At 53.5% G+C, this 24,593-nt stretch overlaps 1 protein-coding gene across 3 annotated transcripts; it reads right to left on the bottom strand.

Annotated features, from left to right (window-relative positions):
* Positions 1 to 12,328: 12,328 nt before the first annotated feature.
* Positions 12,329 to 24,142, bottom strand: RHBDD2 (rhomboid domain containing 2). 3 transcript variants are annotated; one of them, XM_081298043.1, is made up of 6 exons: positions 23,870 to 24,010; positions 22,666 to 22,734; positions 21,309 to 21,716; positions 15,524 to 15,674; positions 13,887 to 13,973; positions 12,329 to 13,168 (listed from the first exon to the last, which is right to left on the bottom strand). In XM_081298043.1, exons 2-6 carry the CDS (start codon positions 22,691 to 22,693, stop codon positions 12,814 to 12,816), a joined length of 1,029 nt encoding a protein of 342 aa, XP_081154169.1. In that variant the 5' UTR covers positions 22,694 to 22,734; positions 23,870 to 24,010; the 3' UTR covers positions 12,329 to 12,813. The 3 variants fall into 3 exon arrangements, with proteins under 3 accessions (XP_081154169.1, XP_081154167.1, XP_081154168.1); XM_081298041.1 differs by lacking the exon at positions 22,666 to 22,734 and having other exon boundaries at positions 23,870 to 24,142; XM_081298042.1 differs by lacking the exons at positions 13,887 to 13,973; positions 22,666 to 22,734 and having other exon boundaries at positions 23,870 to 24,136.
* Positions 24,143 to 24,593: the final 451 nt, after the last annotated feature.

Below are 24,593 nucleotides of genomic sequence, written 5' to 3'. Positions count from 1 at the left end.
TGGTGATTAAACTCAGGGAGGCTCCACCTCCCTGGATCCCCAGCTGTATCTCCAGCCCTTTTTATTTTCTTTTTCTTTTTTAATTTTTAAAAATGTGTTCTGTTTAGTTTTGCATGACAGTAAAATGGATTTGGACATATTATATATACATGGACCTTTTTATTTTCTGTTTTAAGAAAATAAAAGTTCTCACTCCATTGCTCAGGCTGGCCTCCAAATTGTGATCCTTCGGCCTCCGTTTCTTGAGTTCCTGGGGTTGCAGGTATGGGCCCCCCTGCCTGTTCTGTGCCTAATTTATAAATTCAACTTTATCATAAGTAAAGAAATGAGCAGGGTTCAGCAGCATCTGTGGTTTCAGGCATCACTGGGGGCCTTGGAACCCCCTGCAGTTAATGGGGACCATGGTGTTTTCAAACACAGAATGAGTGCGGGAACCGTCAGGAGGCTGGGAGAGGAGGACCCCAGTTCAAACGAATCAGCCACCTCATTTCCTCAGCGTCCCAACTTGCAGTGTCCCCCACAGGGCTGTCATTGCCAGGCTGTGACTCCCACTACGGCAGATGATGGGGCCTCCTCCCCCTTCATGGCACTAGGTTGGGGGTCACAGGCAACCAGGTTCTAGACAATGAAACAAGAGGGAGGGGCTAGTGGGAAGCTGCGGAGAAAGGGTTCCTGGCTCCTAGAAAAAGATGCTAGAAGAAATGGCCCCACTGCCTCTAGACACCGCCAAGTCCTGAACTTGAACTTGGGTAGTGTAATGCTTTTGTGGCCACAAGGGGAGCTGGACCAAGGATGGAGCCATGGCGTGGACCATGCAGCAGAGGTCCTGAGCCCTTTTCTGAGCAGCTGGTCACCCCATGCCAGCCGCCCATGCTGCCTTGGGACTTCTCTCTGTGGAACAAAGGTCCTCGTCCATGACACGAACTGCAATTGGGGTTTCATATTTGAAGTCAAACAAATCTTACTTGACCTCCCAATTTCCTACCTACTTCCAGGCAGCAGGACATCTGCCCCAGGCCCAGGTCCCGGGTGGCTCTAAGGACAGGAGATGAGCCAGGCTCTGTGCCTGCCCAGGGAGGGATGGTCACAAGTTTTGAGCAAAAGCTGAGGACGTCTGGGGAAAGACTCTAGAGGGTGGCATGTGAAGGATGTCAGGAATTTTGCAGATAGGGAGGGAAAAAAAATGGGTTCCTGGCGGAGATGAAGTGTCACTTTCTTGGAGAGCATTTGATCAGGTACAAGTTAGGCCCACTGTGGGAACAGTGGGCAGGGACTGGGGAGAGGAGGAGGCCAGGCCTGGGGTCCTGAGTGCCTCCCCTGTATGTTGGACCCACTAAGGTTTTAGGCAACACAGACATTTTGGATTAGAAAAGCCCAATTGTGCAAGAGAGAAGGGACAAGGGTCTCCCCTGGGTAGAGGCTCTAAGGGGGTTGGGGGAGCTGGCAAAAGAGGCATTACAGAGGCCTCATCATGGGACTCAGTGACCAAGGGAGAGTGGGGACAGAGCAGGGCAGGGATGTGACGGCTAGGTTTCCGTATGTGCAGGAGGACGATTGGGTCTGTGAGTCTTGGAGCAGGAAGCTATGGTGGCCAGCCTTCAAGATGGCGCCCATGATCCCACCTCTGATAGTCACACCCATGTGGGGTCCTCTCTCACGCCACATCAGGGTGGGTCTCTGTGACCACTAGGATATGGCTGAGGGGCTGATATGTGACTACCAAAGCCAGTCATAAGTGACACTGTGACTTCTGCCTACCCTCACTGGTTTTGGAGCAAGACAACTGCCATGTCATGAGGACACTTGGGTGGCCTTATGGAGAGGTTCCTGGGTGCGGGAGACCTTGTGCCAACAGCCAGAAAGGAACTGAGCTCTCCTGCCCAGAGCCATGAGAGTGAGCAGTCATGAGTAGAAACTCAGCCCTGCTCGAACCTCCAGAGGAAACAGCCCCATCTTTACTCTTTTTTTGATACTGGGGATTGAACCCACGGGTGCTTGACCCCTGAGCCACATCACCAGCCCTTTTTTTTTTTTTTTAAGAGAGAGTGAGAGAGGAGAGAGAGAGAGAGAGAGAGAGAGAGAATTTTTAAATATTTATTATTTATTTATTTTTTAGTTCTCGGCGGACACAACATCTTTGTTGGTATGTGGTGCTGAGGATCGAACCTGGGCCGCATGCATGCCAGGCGAGCGCGCTACCGCTTGAGCCACATCCCCAGCCCTCCCCAGCCCTTTTTTATATTTTATTTAGAGACAGGGTCTTGCTGAGTTGCTTAGGGCTTCGACAATTTGTTGAGGCTGGCTTGGAACCCCAATCCTCCTGCCTCAGCCTCCTAAAAGTGGGATGACAGGAGGGCACAGCTCTACCTGGCTCCCAGCCACCATCTTTTCTGTAACCTCGAAAGAGGCATTGAACCAGGACCCGCCAAGCTGCTCCCAAATCTCTGTCCTTCAGCAAATGTGAGATAATAAATATATGTTATTGCCAGGCGTGATGACGCACGCCAGCAATTCAGAAGTCTGAGGCAGGAGACTCCAGTACAGAAAAAAAAAAGTTTCATATCCACATATTTATTTATTTATGCCTGTTGTGTGAAAACTTATCCTTCCAACTGTGCTTTCTGGGATAAGGGAGGATTATCATTAGCACTAGTCTGGAAGCTTCCCCCACCACGGGTCTCATTTCTCATTGCTGCTTGTTGAACACTTTCACATGAAGAAAACAAAAACAAAAACCCCTTATGATCTCAGTCCCCCCCCAGAAGGTGGTTAGACTCACTGTTGTTACAGATGGATAAACTGAGGCTCAGAAAAGTCGAGTGACTTATGCAGTTTGTCAGTGGAGAGCCAGGACCAGAGGAGGCTGTGGGTGAGTCCCCAGCCTGGTGGAGCCCAGAGGGGTCCGCAGCCTGGGAGGCTGGGGAGTACATGCTGGAGCATCCAGCCCATGGAAGCCCTGGTCACGGGGCTGCTCTGGCCTCTCAGCCAGCTGCCAGCGGAAGTCCTCTCGTGGACCTCTCTGGGAAATGGCTGTGGGCTGTGACCTTCTGGGGATGGTCCGGCAGCTGGGCATGTTAATGGTAGCCCTCGCATTTACAGTGATTTTTACAGGACCAGCCTGAGTCCCATGGCGTCTCCTGTGCTAGGTTTTTCAAAAACCTGACTCCCTCCCCTCCCCTGTTCAGACCTCGAGGAACGCTCGAGGGGAGGGGTCATCTCTGGTGACAGCCCGGCCCAGGGCCCTGGAGTGGGTGTGAATCTCCGAACACCCTCAGTCCACAGGGGCCTCAGGGAAACCCCACTTTCCACATCTTTCCTGACCTCAGGGCAGAAAAGGCCTAAATACCAGGCCAGGAAGGGACAGGTCAGCTCATCAAACTCAGCCCTCCACGGTCCTCTCCTCTGCTCACCTCGGCCACAGGACCCTACCACCTCCCGGGGCAGCCCATTCATCTTCAGATAGCCCCCACTGTTCCCAGGCGTGAGCCCACACCTTTCTCAGAAAAGTGCCCCCCAGGTGGGTGGCAGAGTGCCATTCAATAGCTAAGTAAATTGCCCTGGGAGCCCAGTGACCTGAGTGACCTGCTTGAGGGCACAGTGAAGGCCAGCTTTCTGGCGCCCACACCTGGGTCTTCTGCCACAGAGCACTAGCACCTCTGGGCTGACTCCCTGAGGTGGTATGAACTTGTCCCCCCCCAAACTCATGCAGGAGTATGGTTTCCAATGTCTTTTTTTTTTTTTTAAGAGAGAGGAGGGGCGGGGGGGGGGGGAGAGAGAGAGAGAGAGAGAGAGAGAGAGAGAGAGAGAGAGAGAGAGAATTTATTTATTTATTTTAGTTTTTTTCGGCGGACACAACATCTCTGTACGTGGTGCTGAGGATCGAACCCGGGCAGCACGCATGCCAGGCGAGCGCGCTACCGCTTGAGCCACATCCCCAGCCCTGTCTTTTTTTTTTTTTTTTAATATTTATTTTTTAGTTGTAGGTGGACACAATACCTTTATTTTGTTTTTTTGTGCTGCTGAGGATTGAACCCAGTGCCTCGTGCATGCTAGGCAAGTGCTATACCACTGAGCCCCAGCCCCAGCCCGGTCCCCAAAGGCTTATGATAATGGTATTGAGAGTTGAAACTTGATCTAGCTCCCATGTTCAGAGTGGGGCCTGGCGGAAGTGATTAGACTAGATAAGGTCCTTAGGGCGGACCCCCTGATTTAATCCGGGTGGTTTTTTTAAGGAGGGGGAGAGAGACCACCTGAAGGGGCTCAGCGGAGGAGAACTGGCCTCCTCGGAGGCCAGGGGAGGACCCTGCCATTGCCTCTCCTAGCAGATGAGCCCTGCTGGGACCAGGCTTTAGCTGAGGTATGGAAGAAAGCCCCTCTTGGGGTGTGTGACTCAGAAAGCTCTTCCTTGCTCTGGGCCCCTGTGACCGTGACCAGCATCAGTGGAGATGCCCTCTGGCTGCAGAGCACGGTCAGATGTCTTCTGATATCTGGATCCTGGCCGTTGGTGGGCCCTCGGAGTCCTGGAACTGAATGTTACCCAGAGACAAAGCTGGAACACAGACGCTGGGGTGGGGCTGGGTCCCGCCAGAGGCAGTAGGGTGACCCGCTCCCCTGCCTTCCACCAGGTGCACACACAGAGACACGTGGATATCGTGTGTGCACACACACTAGCAAATGACACAGAGCATGGATGTGCATGTGCACACGAGCCCCTACACCCCTGCATGTCAGCACACGTGTGTGCATGGGCCCCACACCTGCAGGCCACCTCCTAGGGGCATGAAGCCAATCTCCACGGCCTCTCTGGCTCCCAGCTGACCTCACCCAGCTTCCCTTTTCTGCAGAGGAGGGAGGGGTTGGCGCTGTTACCTAAGCCTGAGGCTTGCAGCCTCCCAGGGCGCTGCCACCTGAGCTACCCCCCTCCCCCAGGGCCACTGCAACCTGACTCCACCAGCCCTTGGTTCTCAGGAAAGCAGAGCCTCTCCAGGTGCACATGCCAGCCTGGTGCTCCTGGGAAGGGGAGGCCACAGGCCCAAGACTGTCCTGGCCTCCTCCATCAGACAGGACTGAAGGCTGAACTCCAGGCCCATTCCAAACATCTGGGTTGGATCACAGGACCCCAGGAGGGTCCGAGCATATGGGCTGGAAAGGTCTGGGCCAAGGTGGAGTCAGGACCAGGGGCGCCAGGGCAGGCGTCACCCAGGGAGGTGTGTCACCTCGGGAAAGCCTTCCTTCTCTTAGGACCACACCAGCCGGCTCCAAGGCCCCTCTGGCACAGGCAGGGGCACCATGGCCACATCTGTGCACCGAGGAGCTTCTTCCACTGCAGAGACTATCTCCGACTGGCACCCACTCGACCACAGGCTCCCACGTGGAACACAGGGATGTGCCACCTGCAGCCTCCCCAGTTGCCACACTCACTGCGTGTCCCTGGGCTCTCCCGGGGAGGAAGACTGATGGGAAAGGGTATCAGGACCTTCCTCCCTTCCCCGGGCCCCTCAGGGGTCTTGCTCCCAGCTACCCCTCAAGGAGAAGGGTCCAGATGGACAGGTCCCAAGCTCACGTGCTGGGGCTAGAGATGCACCTGCCATCTGCCCTCTTCCTCAAGAGGGCGGAGGGGGAGAGGTGGGGCACTTTGGGAGCATGGAGTGAGGCGCCACCCGCCCCGCCTCCCATGGCTGGGAACCTTTCTGTGCACCTGCAGCCTCGGGAGGTGGAGAAGACAGCCACACCCAGATGTGAGGGACACACAAAAACAAACTGTTGGTACAAGGGCCTTGCCAACCGCAGGAATGCCCGTGGCCAGGTGAGGGGCAGGGGAGCGGCCTGTCACATGGCAGGTCAGGAGATGTGAAGAGGCCGGGTTCACCCTTGGCAGAGCTTTCCGCCAGGTGAGAGGGCCAGCCCTGCCCGCCACGTGTCCTGCGTCGGCACAGAGGCAACTCCCACCCCAAAAGGCCCAGCGCTCGGCGCTCGCCCAGACTCCTTGCTCTGTGTACAGTGAACAAGCAGAGAAGCCTCATGGTGACCTCTGCCAGCCGTGGGTCCAGTCCAATCCCTGGCTGCTGTGGCCTCTCCACGCCCATCTCTCCTTGCTGGCCCTGGGTACCCTGTCATGACCCGTGGGGGTCAAGCCAGGCTGTATGCGTCTGCTCCTGGCACGTACTATTCTCTCATCTGGAACACCCTCTCCACATTCCAGCCTGGAGAGGCCTGGTCAGGGCCAGGTTCAGCGACTGCCTCTCCTGGGTGGCCTTACCCAGGTCCTGCAGGGCCAGCTGCCCCTCGGCTGTGTTCTGTAGGGTAGGAGCAGATGCCTCTCCCAGAGAGGAGAGTGCTTGGTGCCTCCCAGGGTCACTGTGGGTTCCAGAACACATGGGACCAGGCCTTGGTTACGTCTGTCCTTGGCCCCTGGGTTGAGGCTGAATTTAGCAGGTGCTCAGTTAAAATTTGATGAGGAAATGAGTGAAAGGGTGACATGGGTGTAGTTGGTACTCAGCCTGCTGGGGTCCGTGGCCCTTAACTGTGAGTCCCTTGTGGGTCAGGTGGACAGTTCATCTGGGCTCAGAGCACCAAGCTGTGGCTTCTAAGCCCAGGACAATAAACATGTATTAAGCTCCTGCTGTATGCATTCCCCAAGAATTCTCCCCCAGCCACACTAGTGTGTTCCACAGACATGCCCCGCTCATGCCCACCTGGCTCTCCTCCGTTCTTCTGTCCACCTGGAATGCCCTTTGCCCTGGTGCTTTCATGGCTGCTTCCTGGATTTCTTCTGGTCCCAGCAAAAACATCACCTCCTCAGGGAAGCCTTCCTTGATTACCCAAGTTACAATCCTGCCCTCTAAGCCTCTCTGCGCTGGGCTTTTCCCTCATATTTTCTCTCCAATTTTAGTTTGTATCTTGAATCTCAGGTTTTCCTCAGCTGTCTCTTGGCCATCTCTCTCCGTCCCCTCCAGCTCTTCTGAGGCAGGCAGCTGGCCACCTTGCTCACGGTCCAGTGCCTAGCACCTGGCACCTGGAACAGGGCCTGGCCCACAGTGGTTAGCTCTTCAGTGAATGAGTGAGTGCCAAGCTTCGGGCTGAGGACGCTAGCCAGGAGGTCCTGTCCTTGAGTCTGCAGTGCAGTGGACAGAGGCAGCCTGGGGGCCACGGGAGCTGAGGGAAGGTACCACAGTTGGCAAGAGGCTCCTCAGCACCCGTAGAAGCTGCCCGTTGGGCGTATGTCACATCAGTGCCACGTCCCTTGCTCTAAGTTTCAATTCAGCCCCTCTAAATTCGGGATCCTTGTTTCCACTGTGCAGGTGAGGAAATGGGAGGTCAGGGCAGTTGGGAAACTATCCCCAAGCCAAACACTTGATAGCAACCCTGTTTCACCCCCTCCCTCTCTTTTACATACACCTCTCCTCGGCCTGGCGGGCAGGGTTCTTCCTTTTCAGAGATGGAAGGTTCCAGAGGCTCAGAGAGGTCAAATAACTGGCCGGAAGCCTCCCAGCCAAGGAGAGGCCGCTGGCACCCTGGAGGCCTCCCTCAAACCTGTGCTCCCCAGCCTCCGTGTCACAATTCCAGGCCCTTCTCTGAGGCCCCAGCAGAGCTCGGCCTGGGGTGGGTGGATGGGTGGCTGGCGCCTCGGTTCAGATTCTCATGGCGTGGATCCAGAGCTCCCTTCTTCCCAATGCCCAGGCCATCTCTGCCAGGGCACCCCTCGGCCCTCAAAACCAAAGCCCAAAAGGCACCTGGCCCCCGCCCTGCCTGCAAGAGCAGCCCCCGCTCCAGCCTCCGCCCCCCGCAGGGCTCCCAGTCGCTGCGTAAAAGCTCCCTCCCTCATGATGTCCTTTCCCTTCCGCAGGGTCCTGCTGGCTCTGGGGTGATGTGCCTCCTCTCTGTCCATCTTCTGAAGCTCAGGGCCAGGCACCTCCTTCATGCAGTCCCTGCTGACTCTGGGACCAGTGTCCTTTCCTGAGAAGGGCCCAGTTAAGTCATCGGCTCCAGAACTGGAGCAAGAGCTGGGTTCCGTGACTGGGCCTTGGTGGGGTCTGAGTGTGGCAAGGGGAATCAGGGCATGGTGGCACTACCCACTGCTGGCGAGGGGACAGGAGAGGCAGGAAGGGAGCTGGCGAGGGGGCAGGGGGCACAAGAAGAGGCGGGGGGTAGTGGTGCAGGGCCTTATATGTCAGGTGCCCCCCACCATGGGGCTGATGAGGGGATGGGTGGCCCAGGAGAGGCCTCTCCGCTCTCCTTGCCCGGTAGAGAGCCCAGGCTACCGATGGGGCCGGGAGGGGCCCTGTGTGTCCGGTGTCAGTGACTGGTCTCCTTGCTCTCTCAGGTTCTGGTCTCTCCCCAGAGCTCCCCACCATGTGGGAGGGTTTGGAGAGCCCCCCCACCCGGCACCTTCTCCCCCAGAGTGTGACCCTGGTGGCTCTCCTGGTGTGACTGAGGAGCCTGGGAGCAGCAGCTGCCAGGTGCGGGCCAAGGCCTTGGGTGGGCTTCCCTGGGTGGGCTCAAGTGGCCCCGAGAGCCTCTGCCTGGGCCTCATTGTGATCCCAGCTGTCATCCAGCTGACTCTTTCCAATGACCCGGATCAGGAGAACCGGGTTCTGAGCTGGCTCTGTCCCAGGGCCACTTGGCTCTAAGCTCTTAGTCAAGTAACTTCTTCTCTCTGGGCCTTGGGTTCCCACATTGGGATGGAGTTGGTCCAAGAATCTTCTCTCCACGTTTGGTAAGTGACCTGTGGGGCCCATGTTCTCTGAAGAAGCTCAAGACCCCACGGGCCAGCTGATAGACACGGTGATGGCAGAAAGATGGAGCCTTGCAGGTCAAGAGCCCAAGTGACCTTGGGCTCCCTTAGTCCCTTGGTGGCCATTTTACTCCCCATCTCTGTATCTGACCTGTCATCCTGTGACACTTAGTAAGATTCTAGGACCTAGAGCCCCCACCAACCCGGAAGCCAAGAAAACAAGGGGGCAGCCTCCGAAGCCCCGGAGGTCCCTGCTCTGCTGTGCCACCTGTCTGATGCCCTCGCCAGTGTTATTTGGTGAACCTGCTGGTTTATGACCTTCTTTGTCCTGTGGCTGTAGAAGTTCATGTAGCCTCTTCCACAAGACACCATGCTGTCAGGGGACTTGAGCCCATCTTCCAGGGCCGTGGTCACTCGTGTCTGGCTCAGAAGATGCTGTCTTCTGAGTTCCTTAAGCAGAGCTGTTGTTTTATGTTGACAAACATCGGCCCCTGACCCTCCGACGGTGGAATTGCTGGCCTCATGTGATAGGTGGTTGGGAGGGGAGGGCCGTCCTGTTGTCCTGCTGTCCCGCTCCTCATGTGCCACAAGTGGCCACACCCATTCCTGGAAGAGATGCCGGGATGCTGGTGCCAGCTGTTGGGCCATCTCACACAAGGCCAGCCACCCCGCGTGCTTGGGGGAAGGCAGGAGGCCGGGTCAGGCCAGGCAGGCTGAGGGGGAGTTTGGAGGCTCCTGCTGGACACTTACCCTGCGAAGCCCCACTTGCCCACGCGTGCGCTTTGGTACCAGCTCTGTATGGATAAGCTTAGGACTCTGTGTGTTCAACACAGCGTGTGGGTGTGCTTCAAACACACGTGCATTTCTGAGGGTGGGTACCCACCTGTTTGAACAGAAATTTGCGTGTGGCTCAAGGCCAGATATGTGAGGTCAAGTGTTTGAGTCTGTAGGTGCCCATGCAGGCCAGGTGTGTGTGTGTGTGTGTGTGTGTGTGTGTTTGCTACTAGGGACCCTGTGTGCTTGACTGCTGGGCCCTGGGAATGTCAGGGCCATCCCAGTGACCTTGGAGGGCAGGAAGCTCTGTTTTTCCACCCCAAGAGGCCCAAGTGGCCTTGCCCTTGCTCCCTGGGGTATGCAGCAAGGGTGACAGGCCAGCCTCTGGAAACCTTGTTTCAGCCAAAGTGTGTGTGTGTGTGTGTGTGTGTGTGTGTGCGCGCACGCGTGTGTTGGCTCTAAGCTCAAGGCAGGACTGTGAAGCAAGGCAGCCTCTTACCTGTCCTGGAGGTGGCGCAGGGTCCCCCAGAGCCAGGCTTCAGGTCCAGCTTGGCGTGCTGCTGGTGCCGCTGGCAGTTGTCCAGGCAGAGTGACGTGTCAGAGCTCAGACCAGGGGCGAAGTCCCTATGGGCCCCCCGCATCCTGCCCCAGGCTTCTCTGACCTGGCCACACCTGCATTCGCAGGAAGCTCACCCTCCAGGCATCGGCTACCTGCAGCCATCTCCAGGCCTCCCGGGCCGCACACCTGGGGAGCAGGAGCCTCTGGGCAGGACCTAGACTTCAGGTGGTGAAGCTATGCACAGCCTCAGCCCTGCCACATGTGCTGGGGCACCAGAGCCACTTGGTACCCTCAACTTCCATTTCTGGCCATTTGGCTCACTGCCTGCCTGGGGCCAGCCTCCATTACTTCCAGCAGCCTCACCTTTCCTACAGGACTCCCCCTGTGGCCTTGCCTCTCCTACCTGACCGGCTCCACACCTGCATTCCCCACCTGGCTTGCTTCCCTCCAGGCTTAGTTCCCTGGAGCACAGGAGAGAACCTTTCCCTGCCCCAGGACAGATCTGTGCGTCACAGGGCAGCCTGATGCTCTCTGTTGTCCTGAGGAAGCTGATAGCACCTGCTAGCCTCCCTGGTGGCCAGACGGGGAGAGGTTTCTGGTGAGGGTCTAAGGGCTTTGGTGAGCAGGTGAGCAGGGGCGGGAGCGAATACCTCCCTCCTTCCTGGCAGGGTGGGAGATTGGTACTCAACGGGCCCAGGCTCCCTGGCTGCCAGCCCAGGCTGAGCAGGAGCCCCCTCAGTTCCTCTAGTGCTGCTTGTCCCCACTGCAGATTTCAGTGCACAGGTGACAGTCCTGCCTGAGCCATCCCAGGCAGGGTGCATGGCTCATTCCTTTGCTGCAGATACTTACTGAGCGGCAGGCCCCGTGCTGTGGCCCTCGGTATACATGCAGCTTACCATCCATGTCACGTCTGGCCCCAGCCTGTAGCTGCACATAGATTGTGACCTGGGACAGTGCTGACAGGCAAATGGGGAAGGGGCCTGGGATCCCCTCTAGGTCCTCCAGAACCTCGGGGTGAGATATGATCCCACTCTGAGCTGGCTCCAAGGTTGTCCGTGTTGTGGCCAGACCCAGGAAAAGTCCAGAGGAACATGGAGACGAGAAGTCAGTCCCCGAGCAACAGGTGGGGCAGGCTGGAGCCAGGCCCTGCTTGTGGCCCACCTCTGCCTCCTGAAGCCCCAGGAGTGACACCAGGGTTGGAGGGGAGGGCTAGGCTGAATGACCCAAGGGTCCTCACATCTCTGCTGCTTGGGGACCTCTGGGTCCAGCCTGGCCATCCCAAGGCCCGTCTTCTGCAGCTCCAGCCGGCCAGTTCATACAGAAGGCCAGAGGAAGGAGGGACATGACCTTGCCACTCCCAGCAGTGCCCTTTGCACCTGCTTCTGGTACAGGCCTGGGCAGGAGCAGAGGAAGATGGCTTGGGACAGGCCACTAAGGCCAAAGTGCAGGGTGTGGCTGGAGTCCAAAGCCCCAGGCCAGGCCCCGCCAGGCTTGCTCCACACACCAGCTCCGGAGCTGTGAGCCCTATTTCCCAGAGCAGATCTGGTGTCTTGACCACCTTCTTCTGGCCCAAGTCTTAGCAGTCACCCAGGCAGGGCTGTGAGTAGCCTGTCCTCCCCAGAAGGGTGGGTTTGGGATCAGGTGACTTCACCCCAATACCCAGGACCTCTCAGAAACTCAGCAAGGTGGGCCATCTGGATTCTGGACAGGTGGGGCCATGAGTCGTGTCCCTGAACGTGCCTATGCAGCTGGCACTGACCAGAAGCCACAAGGGGTCCCTGGGGCTGGCCGGACCATGAGCTCACACCCCCTCTGTCCTGCTCTGCTCCAGCATTTCCCGGGCTCACTTGCTTCCTGGCTCCGGGTTAACCTGGCCAATGGGACACACAGATGGCCGACTGGCAAACATGCAAAGCCAGGCGCTTCTCCAGTGGCATCGCTGCCAGTATCCATGCCACTGAGGGGTCTATGGTCCTGTTGGCAGCCCTTCTCCTGGTGGTCCCCACTCCCAAGCTCTGGCCACACCCCCTCCTTCCTGGGAGCAGGAAGGTGCCCTGCGGCTGCCCAGGGCTGGTTGCCCAACCGCCAGCCTCACTCTTCCAGTTCTCCTCACACCTCTGCCCCTCGCTCCCCTGGGTCCCCACTCCTGACCACTGGACATGGTTGTTGGTCTGACCCAACCCTGGTCCCTCTCCCTCTTTGCCACGGCCCCAATCCCCATGTCACCTCCTCGGCCAGATCAAAGAAGCCACACACCATGGGCAGGTTGGAGACTGGTTCTTTATACAAAGGTCAAGGACACGACACAGGTCACCGCAGCTGGGCACGGAGTCTGGGTGCGGGTGACTGGGGGAGATTTACTACAGAGGCCTGGGGGCTCCCCAGCACAGACACAGGGACATTGCAGGGGACAGAGCGTGTGCAGAGTAGAGACAGGAAGGAAGGTGGTGCTGGAGAGCCATCAGCAGCCCGACAGCTGCCCTTCCCTCCCACGTCCTCTAGGAGGCGCCCTGAGCCAGGAGCGAGGAACCCCAGCTGGGCCACCAGGGCCATGTCACAGAGTGTCTGTGTAAACTACTTCACAGAGCCGATGGGAGCACGAGGGGGGTGGAAACGGACATGTATCAAGGTACTCGACACGGCCTGGCACAGGAGGTATTCAATAAATAAGTTTTTGTCAAGAAAATCAGCTGACAGGGCCTTCCTCGGAAGGCCGAGACGTGAGGTGTCTTCCCTAAATGTTCTCTCAGGGCATGGTGACCCTGGAGGACTCCTTGGAGCCTGCAGCCCCTGGGGTGCCCAGGGTCCCAGAATACACTGTGCCAGGGCAGCTGACAGGGGCAGGGGGCTGGACCCCCATGGAGGTCCCCACAGAAGCCGGGTAGACGCTGAAGGAGTTAGGGTTCGGGCCAAAGTGGTTCTGCACATAACACAGGCCGGAGGTGGGCTGGTACGGGGGCAGGCTGGGCATGTGCCCAGGGACGGCTGGCCAAGAGGTCAGTTTCTGGCCGCTGGCATGCTGCATCTGGGTGACAGGGTGGTTTGGAGACAGATGAGGATGGCAGCTCTGTGTGGGGTAGGAGCCAGGCACAGGGTTCAGCCTGGAAAGGAACAAGAGAGGGAAGGTCATTCAGCCAGCAGTGACAAGGCTCATCAGGCCACTCCAGAGGGCAGGGCAGGGCAGGGCCACCGTCCTGCTCAGCACACATCACTCTCTGGTCATTTTCTGAGGCTAGCTCTGGGGACCAAGTGAGGAAAGGAGCTGATCTCAGAGAACAGAGGCCCGAATAGCGAGGCAGCAGCCCGAAGGGAGGTGGAGCTGGAGGGGGGGCCTCCTCGCAGCCGCTCACCCACCAGTAGAGGGACTGACTGGCCAGGTCACAGCCCACAGCAATTCCACCCAGAGTGCAGCGCCACCGTGTGGCCTCCAAGGGAGCCCATGGCCCAGGCCCAGGCCCAGGCCACCTGCTGTCAATCTCCTACCTGGGCCCTCAGAGGAGGGAACTCACGGAGCAGGAACCCCTCTAACAATGGGCGTGCTGAGGTCACAGACCCCGCCGCAGACCAGCTGCCTGAGTTCAGGTACAGGACACTTCATGTCCCCCTTCACATGACATTAAGAAATTAAATGATTCTTGGGGCTGGGGATGTGGCCCTGTGGTAGATGCTGGCCTAGCAGGTATGAGGCCCTGGACTCCATCCCCTTCACCACAAAAGAAAACAAACAAACAAAACAACAACGAAAAACAGAAACAAAGTGAGAAACAAATTCCTGCAGAGCAGCCAGAGAGACAAAGCTGCCCCAAATGGCTGTCTCACCACCAAACACACGCCGTCACGCCGCCGCCTATGACCCACTGTTGGGCTGCCTGGGACACGTTCTGTTCTGGGCGTCTGCAGCAGGCCCTGGCAATGAGGACCAGACCCCAATCATGTGAGGAACAGAAAGGGCCACAACCTCTCCCTGTCCCGTCTGCCTGTCATACTGGAGCAGGATCAGACCTGGCACTAGGGAGGCACAGTGTCATTGAGCCATCCTCCATGGGCATGAGTTGTGGTTGGTGACCAGTGTCAGTTATTACAGAAGGGAGTCCCTCCCTGGGTGGAGTTGGCACCCCAAACCCTAAAGCCCTCTCAAGAGTCTTATGGGAAGCTGGGCGCAGTGGCACATACCTGTCATCCCAGAGGTTCGGAGGCTGAGGCAGGAGGACTGTGAGTTCAAAGCCAGCCTCAGCAAAAGCAAGGCCCTAAGCAACTCAGTGAGACCCTGTCTCTAAATAAAATACAAAATAGGGCTGGGGGTATGGGTCAATGGTCAGTGCCCTTGAGTTCAATCCCCGGTACAAAAAAAAAAAAAAAAAAAAGGGCAATTTACCACCAAGTCACATGACCAGCTCTTTTTATTTTGAGACGGATCTTACTAAGTTGGTAAGTTGGTGAGAGTCTCACTAAATCGCCAAGGCTGCTGGTAGACTTGTGATCCTCTTCCCTCAGCCTCCCAAGTCACTGGGACTTGCTCATTCTATAAAGTCTCTCCCTGAGTCAGATGCCAGGGATTACGTGCCCAAAGCAAAAAGGCAGGTTTGTGCTTCTCTCTCTCCTGGTGTCCATCCCTTCCTGCCAGGGCCAGCACAGGCTGGGGCCACCTCCTGGAACGAACCCCAAGGAGCAGCTTCCAATTCAACTAGACCCGCATCCAGGCAGCGAGGAGGGGATGTGGGTCACCAACAGAGCACTCAGCTTCCTAGAAAGTTCCTTGTCTCAGGGGGACCACGGCAGGAGAGGTCAAGTCCTCTGCTGTGGAGTCTCAGCAGGGACAAGACCATGAAGAACCCCAAGGGGCAGGGCGGTGTGAACAGGGGAAAGGGGTGGGAGGAGACCTGGGTGTGGACTGGAGTCACGGGAACCCACGTGTGCTCTGTGGCCTCCTCTGTGACAACGAAGCAGCCCCAGGAGTGGGTGGCCTGCATGGCTTCCCCAGAGAACGCACGGGCTGGCCTGGGACCAGCAGCCTCACCTGCTCTTGTTGGTGGTCAAGGACAACCCTCCAGACCCCAGGCTGAGTCTGTCCTCAGAACCCCGCCGGCTGTGCGGGCTGTCCCTACCTCATCTGGGCCACACGCCACAGCTCAGTATGACCTGTCAACTGCTATGTCACACTGGCTGGGGGCGCTCACACCTGATCGCTCTACATGTCACTCAAGACTACGGGCAAGTGTCCTCAGATGCTACTCCCTTCTCCAGAAGGTGGGGCAGCAGCCAGAGCGCTCGGGTCTTTGAGCCCATTTTCTTCTATTTCCCTGCGTGTCACGCGGGGGAGGCAGGCGTGATGGGCTGTGCCCTTGGCCCCTGGGTGTGCACCCATTCCCTCGGCTGGTCACATCCCCACACTCCCCTCGGGCTACACCAGCCTTGGAGGGGTTGCAGGAGCCAGGGGGACGGGTGCTGTGACTGACCTCCGGCTCTGGGCAGCCCTTCTCTCGGCTGAAGACCCGGAGACGTACTTGAACACGGAGACCCTCCTCATGAGGCTGAAGGGGAACTTCTGGTCGAGCTTCAGCGCCACTCGCTCCGAGAGGTCGATGGAGTGGCAGTAGGTGACACCATCTGGGAAGGCGGGTTAAGAGAGTGGAGGAGGCACAGGGAGGCGACAGGGCTGCCGGGAACGTGGCCTGGGATACAGCCCCTGCTGCTCTCAGAGTCTGGGAGTTAATGCTTCGCCCTCCCTCTGCCAGCCGGTCCCCCGTCCTGAACTTTCTCACCACGGCCGTCACAGTCATAAGCCAGCACCACCTGCCCTTGTGGTGGCAGGAGCCACAGGGCTGTCCTAATATTCCTCAGAGGGATGACACCTTGCCCTAAACAGGGGGGGAGGCTGCTTTAACGTGTGCTTCTATGAGCCTCTTAGCAGCATTGACCCCATACGCTGTCACCATTCCAAGTGACCCGAGAATGTCCTTGTCATCTGGTCTGTGTCAGGCTGAGGCAGAGACTACACAGCCACAAAGACTCAGCCCTTATTTATTCGTGTGTGCGTGTGTGTGTGTATGTATGGTGCTGGGGACTGAACCCAGGCGTGTGTGCATGCACAGCGGGCACTCTACCACCTGAGCTGTATCTCCAGCCCCTCACTCTTCAGAGGACGTTTAGAATCCTAGTCACTGGCCACTCCTCTACTTATTGGGACAACTAAAAACGCTGCTGTGCGTTTCTCCGTCCCTCCAGGGAGGACAGCGTATCCAAGTGCTGATGGCAAGTGATGACCAAAGAGGGCAGAGCTGTCGTGGCTGCTGGCTTCAGAATCATCTCAAGATTCAGTTCTGCTTCTGACTCAGATGAAGCAATCTACCCGGCCTCCCATCACGCACCACTGCCGGCTAGGACCCACACCTCGAACAACGGCTTCCACGCTGGACGCTGCTGGACTGAGATGTGAGAGGAGGTAAGCTACGGGAGCAAGGCCTCAGGCTTCCTGTCCAGAGGTGCTTCCCAACTGCAGCACAGGCACAGCGACTACTCTGGGCCAGAAAGGCGGCTACGAGTTTGGGAGGATGAAGCAGCTGGAAATGGCAGGTCAGGGTGAGGACGAGGAGGGCTCCAGAAATTGGCATAGGAGTCCCCTGAACCTGGGCTGAACATGAAGGTGCACAAGCCCAGACTCCTCAAGCCAAGCAACGGCTGCCTTTGGGGAATGACGACGAAAGGCCTCAGGCTAACAATTCCTGGAGCTGGACAAGGCAGGGACACGCTCAAGGTCAACTGGACAGAGTACAGAGACCTCACAGAGGACCCAGGACATTCAGAGGAGATTTCAAAAAGACAGTGACTTAAACACAAGGCACAGCGACTCGCTGAATAAAGGATACCCTGCAATTTCCCTAAAGGAGCTTATAAACTTCAGGTTTCTAGCAATCTTCAAGTAAACTCACCACCTGTCATGAATAAAACCCAGGCCAACAGTGAAATCTAGCCTTCAGTATGTAGCTTTTGAAGGTCTAACTTAAAATAAAAACTGCCAGACATGTAAAGCAGCATGGGATAGGGCTCAAAGTCAGGGGGAGAATCAAGAGAAACAACCAGATTCAGAAGGGGCAGAGACGGTGCTATTGCCAGGCACTGATGGGAAAAGTTATTATAAACACGAGTATTTAAAAATTCATAATAAAGGAACCCACAAAGAATCTCAATATAGAAACAAAACACTATGTAACAGAATCAGATGAGACTTTCAAACTGAAATCCATGTGAGAAGGAAACACACAGTGGAACAGGTTTACCACAGGTCAGACACTACAGAGGGCACTGACCCTGAAGGCACGGCATCGGAACCTAGCCTGGCTGAAGTGTAAAGAGAGAAAAGCTTGGGGGGAAAAAGAAAAGGGGGGGACAGAGTCTTGCTGACCCTGAGCACAGCAAGTACTTAACCATGTTTAACTGAAAGGAGAAAGAGGATGGGAAAAAATTTCAAAAAACAATAATTTTTTTTCAGACTTGATGAAAATTCTGTCATAAATCCAAGAAAATTCTTCTCAGACTCAAGATCAATGAGCCACAAGGAGAAAAAAAACAATGATGCATCCTCCTGAGGCTACATCATGAATTAAATAGCTGGGAGGGCAAGCGCAATGGCCATGCCTGTGATCCCAGTGACCAGGGAGGCTGAGGCAGGAGGATTGCCAAGTTCAAAGCCAGTCTAGGCAACTTAGTGAGACCCTGTCTCAAAATAAAAAAGGCTGGAGGACAAGGCTCAGTGGTAGAACACTCCTAGAAAATCCAAGAGAGTGTCTGGAGGTTTGAGGGAAGATGGGAAAAGGGAGGTTGGATTTTCAGTGCATGCCATGTGCGTGTGTGGGACTGTCACACTGAGGCCATTAATATGTATGATTAATACATGTTAATATTAAAAAAAGGAATAGCTGAAAACTACTGATAAAGATAAAATCGTGAAATCAGACAGAAAGAAAAGGACTATCACACAAAGGGAACAATGAAAATGACTCACCAATTTCTTATCAGAAACAGAACAAGCCTGCAGGGCGAAGTGGCCCACGCCTGAGATTTCAGCACTCAGGAGGCTGAGGCAGGATAATAGCAAACTCAAAGCCGGCCTGAGCAATTGGGAGACCCTGTCTTAAAATGAAAAATAAAAAGGCTGGGGTTTGGGGATATGGTTCAGTGTGTACAACCCTGGGTTTAATCCCAGCACCACCACCAAAAAAGGGAGAGAACAAGTCAGACAATAATGCAATGACATTTTTAAAAGTAAAAGAGGAGTCTCAGGAGACCAGAAAAGGCTGGAATCCTGTATGCAGCAAATGAAAGCATTTTTAGACATCAAAAGCTGACAGAGCTTGTCACCAACAGAAATGTCAAAGGAAGTTCCTTCAGGCCACAGGAAGATGATAGCAGATGGAAACTTGGATCCACATTAAAGGGGAACTAGAAACAATAAATATGTGGGTCAATGTCTGATGGCTTTTTAAATTAAAAATATAAACAATTTAACTATTTAAAGTCATAGCAATGTACTGTAAGGTTTAGAACACATGTGAAATAAAACATGACAAGAACAGAGGATGAAAAGAAGGCAAGGAAAATATAATGTTGTATTTGTATAAGGTCTTCCACTGTGTATGGAGTGGCACGATACTTCAAAAGTCATTTATGATAAAATATATACTGTATGTAACCACTAAAAAAAATTAAACAAAGGTACAGTTAACAAGGACAGAAGGGCTGGGGATGTGGCTCAAGCGGTAGCACGCTCACGTGGCATACGTGCGGCCCAGGTTCGATCCTCAGCATCACATACAAACAAAGATGTTGTGTCTGCTGAAAACTAAAAAATAAATATTGAAATTCTCTCTCTCTCTATCTTAAAAAAAAAAAAAACAAGGAAAGAAGATTAAATTCTATAAGTAGAAAAATATGCAATTAAAGGAAAAAAGAGGGAGAAAGTATGGAACAAATGGCAAGCTGGTAGCCTTAAACTTGACCATATCAAAATTACACTAAATGTAAATGAGCTAAACATATTGTTTGAAAGCAGAGATTGTCAGACTGGAGAACCAACATGCTACCCATAGGAAATAGGATTTAAATATGAAGACAATTTTTTTTCCAGCACTGTGGATTGAACCCAGGGCCTCACACATGCTAGGCAAGTTCTCCACCAAGGAGCTACATCTTTAGCCCTTTTTAAGTTGTCCAGGCTGTCCTGGAACTCATGATCCTCCTGCCTCAGCCAAGTAGCTAAGATTATAGGTTGTGATATCAAGGAAGGAAGGAAGGAAGGAAGGAGGGAGGGAGGGAAGGAAGGAAGGAAGGAAGGAAGGAAGGAAGGAAGGAAGGAAGGAAGGAAATATACTACATGAACCCTAACAGTAAAACAGCTGGAATAACTACATTGATATAAGACAACACAGACTTTAGGACAAAGAATATGACCATAGATAAAAGGAGTCAATTTCCTCATGATAAAGGATCAATTATTAAGATGACATATAATTCTGAATGTATATTCATCCGAAGCAGAGTTTCAAAATGCACAAAACAACTGGAAGGCAAAAATGGACAAACCCACAGTTAGAGTTGTAGGTTTAGTACAAGAATACAGAAGATGTAAATGAAAGCAAGACTTCAACCTGAGAGACACAGACTACCATGTCTACCAGCCACAGAACCCATGTTCTTTTCAAGAATAGTCACCAACATACCAAATGTTGGGTCAGAATCATACAAAGAATGTTCTGTACCTACATGAAATTAAGTTAGAAAATAACAAAAAGAAGTCTGGAAAAACCACTGATATTTTGAATAAGCAACTCATTTATAAATTACCCATGGATCAAAGAAGAAATTCCAAAGAAAATTCTATTTTCAACTGAGTGGTAATGAAAACACAGTATATCAAAACTGTGGCTCAGTGGTAGAGCGCTTGTCTAGCATGTGCGAGGCCCTGGGTTTGATCCTCAGTACCACATAAAAATAAATAAAGGTATTGTGTTCAACTACTTCTAAAAAATAAATATTAAAAAAAAAAACTTGTGTAGGGGCTGGGGATGTGGCTCAAGCGGTAGCGCGCTTGCCTGACATGCGTGCGGCCCGGGTTCGATCCCCAGCACCACATACAAACAAAGATGTTGTGTCTGCCGAAAACTAGAAAATAAATATTAAAAAAAATTCTCTCTCTCTTTAAAAAAAAAAAAAAAAAAACTTGTGTAATGTAGCTAAAGTAGTATTTGTAGGAGAGTTTATATCATTTCCATTTTTATATCAGAGGATGAGTTTAAAATCAATGAAATTGGGCTGGGGATGTGGCTCAAGCCGTAGCGCGCTCGCCTCGCATGCGTGCGGCCCGGGTTCAATCTTCAGCACCACATACCAACAAAGATGTTGTGTCCGCCGAGAACTAAAAAATAAATATTAAAAATTCTCTTTCTCTTTAAAAATAAATAAATAAAAACCAAAATCAATGAAATTAAAAAATAAGAGCTTTCACTTACCAATACTTACACATAACCTCTCTTATTAGTACACAGAATCGTGAGAGATTTTATATCTTGTCTAACCCCCAATTTTCTTTTCCAACCTCACTAATTTTGATGTTTATAAAAGAAACTCCACTTTGTAGTATAGATTGCTTTCACTTGATTGCCAAAATATAGAAGCTGGAAAGCTTATTCTAAGTTTTAACTATGCTTACAGTGAAAGTCTCATTCCTTCCTTCTTTTTTTTTTCCTAAGAAAAAGATCAAGCCAAACAAAAAGAGTAACAAAAAGAAATCTGAAGCTAAGGGTGTAGCTCAGTGGTTGAGTCCTTGCTCAGCATGTGGGGCCTTGGGTTTGATTCTCAGAAATGAAAAAAAAAAAAAAAAATCACAAACCAAATGTTTCCTATCCCTTTCATGAATACCTCCAGCTTTTGGGTATCTCAGACTCTTCCAATGAACACTCTTATGATAACTGATCAAATGTAGGTTTATACCTAAGTTTTCAAGGAAAAAAACCCTCAAATTTAGTATATTTTGCCAACTGGCAGGGCTAGGCTAAGCTGGCACGAGGAGATGACTATGTGAGGAAATCCTGGGCTGGACAGAGGAGGTGACCAGCCCAAGGCTCCAGAGATCTCAAAGCTGCAGCCAGAGCCTAGGCTGCCTATGTCTGAGCCCAAGACTATCTACCTGCCCCCCCAGGTCCCCCCTTGGCTGGCATCTCTCTGAATTCCCTTCTAGAAGGATACATGCCAGCCCGACCAGAAGGCCACAGATGTTGCTCAGGAAGGAGGTCTGGGGGATGAGCCAAGAGGCAGCCAGCAGGAGCCAGGGCACCAGCACCGAGGGCACCACCACACCAAACACCAGGGCCCGCCTCATCCGAGAGCGGACAGAGGTGACTCCCAGCATGGCAAAGGCCACCGGGGTGAAACCTCTGGCATCCTCCACTTCCCCCAGCTTTGACAGTGATGATACAGCTTCAAATGACAGGAAGATGATCGCGGAGAAGATGGCGAAGATCAAGGTGAAGAAGCAGTGGCGGACGGTGCCCACAGTTCTCTCAAAATTGCCAGCAAAGCGCCAGATGATGACAGCACCGCAGAGCAGGGAGACTGGGTTCTCATAGACAAAGATGTAGGTCACCAACCTGTAAACTGAAAAGGGACTGAGTTGGAGGCCGGCGGGTGGGAAAGCCAGGTGATAAGCCATCTAAGAAAGGGAAAGTAAGCCCCAGAGAGCCACTGAAAAGCAGTGATAAGCAGTGGGGACAACAATAGAGGACCCAAGACTCAGAGTAGAGGCATGAATGTCTAAACCCTGCTCTTCCCAGACCTGGAGAAGGTCAGAAACCAACTTCCATGTGTGAAAAAAATACTTTTTGTCATGGAGTAGTCTCTGAATTTTAAAGTGCTTTATAATCCTTTTTTAGATTTTAATACTGACCTACCTCACTGGGCAGTTTGAGGGTTAATTAATTGTAACAGCTTCAGGGTGATTGAGTGGGTGTCACTTAACACTCTGTGTGCCAGTCTCCTCAGCTGTAATCCTGACCTCTCCTTCCATAGTGGCTGTTCAGAGGAAGAAAAAAGGGACCATGAATTATTTTGCAGCTATAAGGATTATAAAGCTAGCATTAATAATATAGAAATCAGACATCTTCCTTGAAAGCCTTGCAGGTAGAATAATGGTTTATGTGCAATAAGACAGCAAAGAATCATGCTTGTTTTTCTAAACATGGTTATCTCTAATGTATTTTACACCACTGCAGGCCCACACACTAAGCTGAAGTGACAGTGATTTGGGAGTCCTAAGACCTTCAGTGGAATCTCGGCTCTATCACAACCAGGCTGTCTGAGCTAGTCAATTTCGAGGCTTTAGTTTCCTCATTGCAAAGTAACAGGTTCGACTGGAGGCCTTCAAAGGTCCCTTGTATGACTGATGATCCTACGTCCATGAACCCCACAACTGGGAAGTTGTGAACTAAAAAAGGGGGGGGGGCTAGCTTTTTGCTTCTATCTGAGGAGGTGCCATGTGTATCTGGGGTGGAGGGTGCAGGGAACAGCTTCAGTTTTGAGCAGGGAAGCAGGCTATGGAACCATATACCTGTCAGGCCGTCTCCGGAAGGCTTCATTATCTGAAGAGTACTTCATTATTTGTTGAGTACTTCCGAAACTGAAATTCCAAGTATAAATGTGAAAAGATTCTAGAAGCAACTCTATATGATTTGGGAATGATGTATCCCAAGGCTCTATTTCCAAACTATCATCCCATAAAAACAAAAAGCTGGTTCCTATCTCAGTCTTATGACTTTTAACAGCTCTGATTCTTTGCACTAGGCTTCAATCTCATCTAAATAATGGTCAATTTAATATGGCCTATGTCATAGAATCGCTGAGGATTAAAGCATGGGAGTGTACACTGCAAAACAACAAGAGCCATACAAATTTCTTCTATTCCTTCCCAGAAAAGGAGGAAGAAGGGGAGACTAGGAATGTCTTTATGAATGGATATTTACACTTAGTTGGACTGCAAAATTACTTTCCCCCATGAAAAAAAAAAAAAAAAAAAAAAAAAACCTCTCCAAATGCAGAAGCAGCCACCCCCGCCCAAGCTCTGGGCTTTGGGAGTCAGGACTGCGATATAAACTATGCAGAAGCCATTCCAGGCCAGGCGTGCGGTGGAGCATGCCCATAAATCCCAGCAACTCCGTAGCTTGAAGCAGGAGGAGCTCCTCAACAACTTAACGAGGTCCTGAACAACTCAGCAAGATCCTGTCTCTAAATAAAATATTTAAAAGGGCTGGGGATGTGGCTCAGTGGCAAAGCCCCCCCTGGGATGAATCCCTGGTAACCTCCACCCCCCCCCCCAAAAAAAAGACATTCCAAACCTCCAGAGGACAGGACATTGATAAGAGTGGCAACAGACAATGCTCAGGTGTCGCGATGAAGGGGAAGCGATAATTTTTCGGTGGGGCTTTGGCCCTTGGCAGACGTGGGTGTGGGTATGAAATGGGAGCGGAGAGAAAACCACATTTGTCATCAAGGAATGAGTTTGGAGCCCGGACCAGTCTGGCGACGACCGGGAAGAAGCAAATTCGGGTAGGAAAGGGTGATGACGAAGATAAGGCTAGGGAAGGCGTGAAACAGGGAAGGCGGGAGGCGGTGCTGGAGGCCGGACCTCCAGGTGGGAGCAACACGCCGCGCATGGAGGCAGCGACAGGCTGGCGGGGAGGTCTGGGGCTGGAATCCCCAGACGCGCGAAGTTGGCGGCGGGGATCCGCGCCCGGTCCGGCCCCGCCCCTGCTCACCTTGCCAGTTGCGCAGGGCCTCGGACCGCAGCGACAGGCCCGAGGGCGCCAGAGGCGGCTGCAGCAGGAACAAGCGGGGCCCGGACACCAGCAGGGAGAGCAGCGCCGTGAAGAAGGTGGCGGATGGCACCTCGGGACACAAGCACCAACTGCGACTCCCGGGCCCCGAGGCCGCCATGGCCGCCAGACTTCCCGCGCTCCACCCGGTCACAGGTAACCGGCCCTCGGCTTCTTCCGCCTCGCTGCGGCTGTTTCCCCTGGCAACAGCGGAAGTGCCGGTCGGAAGCCCCGATCCCTCCAGGACAGCCCAATCTCATGGCGCCGACCAGCCCTTCCAGGCGCGCGGGATGCCGGGAAATGTAGTTCCCACTCTGTGGCTGGGGCGGCAGCCTTGGAGAACGAGTCACAGGTCGAGGGGCTGCTTTTCCAGCTCCATTATTCCTGCAGGGGCTTTGATTTCGCCATCCCGGCTCTAGGTGCCTAAGGAGCACTGTGTCTTGAGGCCCACAGAGCCCTTTCGCACCACGCCCCCTTATCCGCGTTCAACCCCATTATACCAAAGGGAACAGCGTAGCAGGCTCCCTGGGTAATATAATTAGATGGCAGAGACACAACCAGAACTCGGACCTCCCACTGGGGCGCCTGTAATTGGCCAAGAGGACAGCGGGGGCAGCTCCTTTGGTTGGACTGAAGGGGGATGGCGCGAGGTGGGGCAGGGATTCAA

This window comes from Spermophilus citellus, assembly GCF_964194105.1.
Source record: "Spermophilus citellus genome assembly, chromosome: 6".
NCBI classification, from domain to species: domain Eukaryota; kingdom Metazoa; phylum Chordata; class Mammalia; order Rodentia; family Sciuridae; genus Spermophilus; species Spermophilus citellus.
This window is presented reverse-complemented; position numbering and strand designations above follow the sequence as displayed.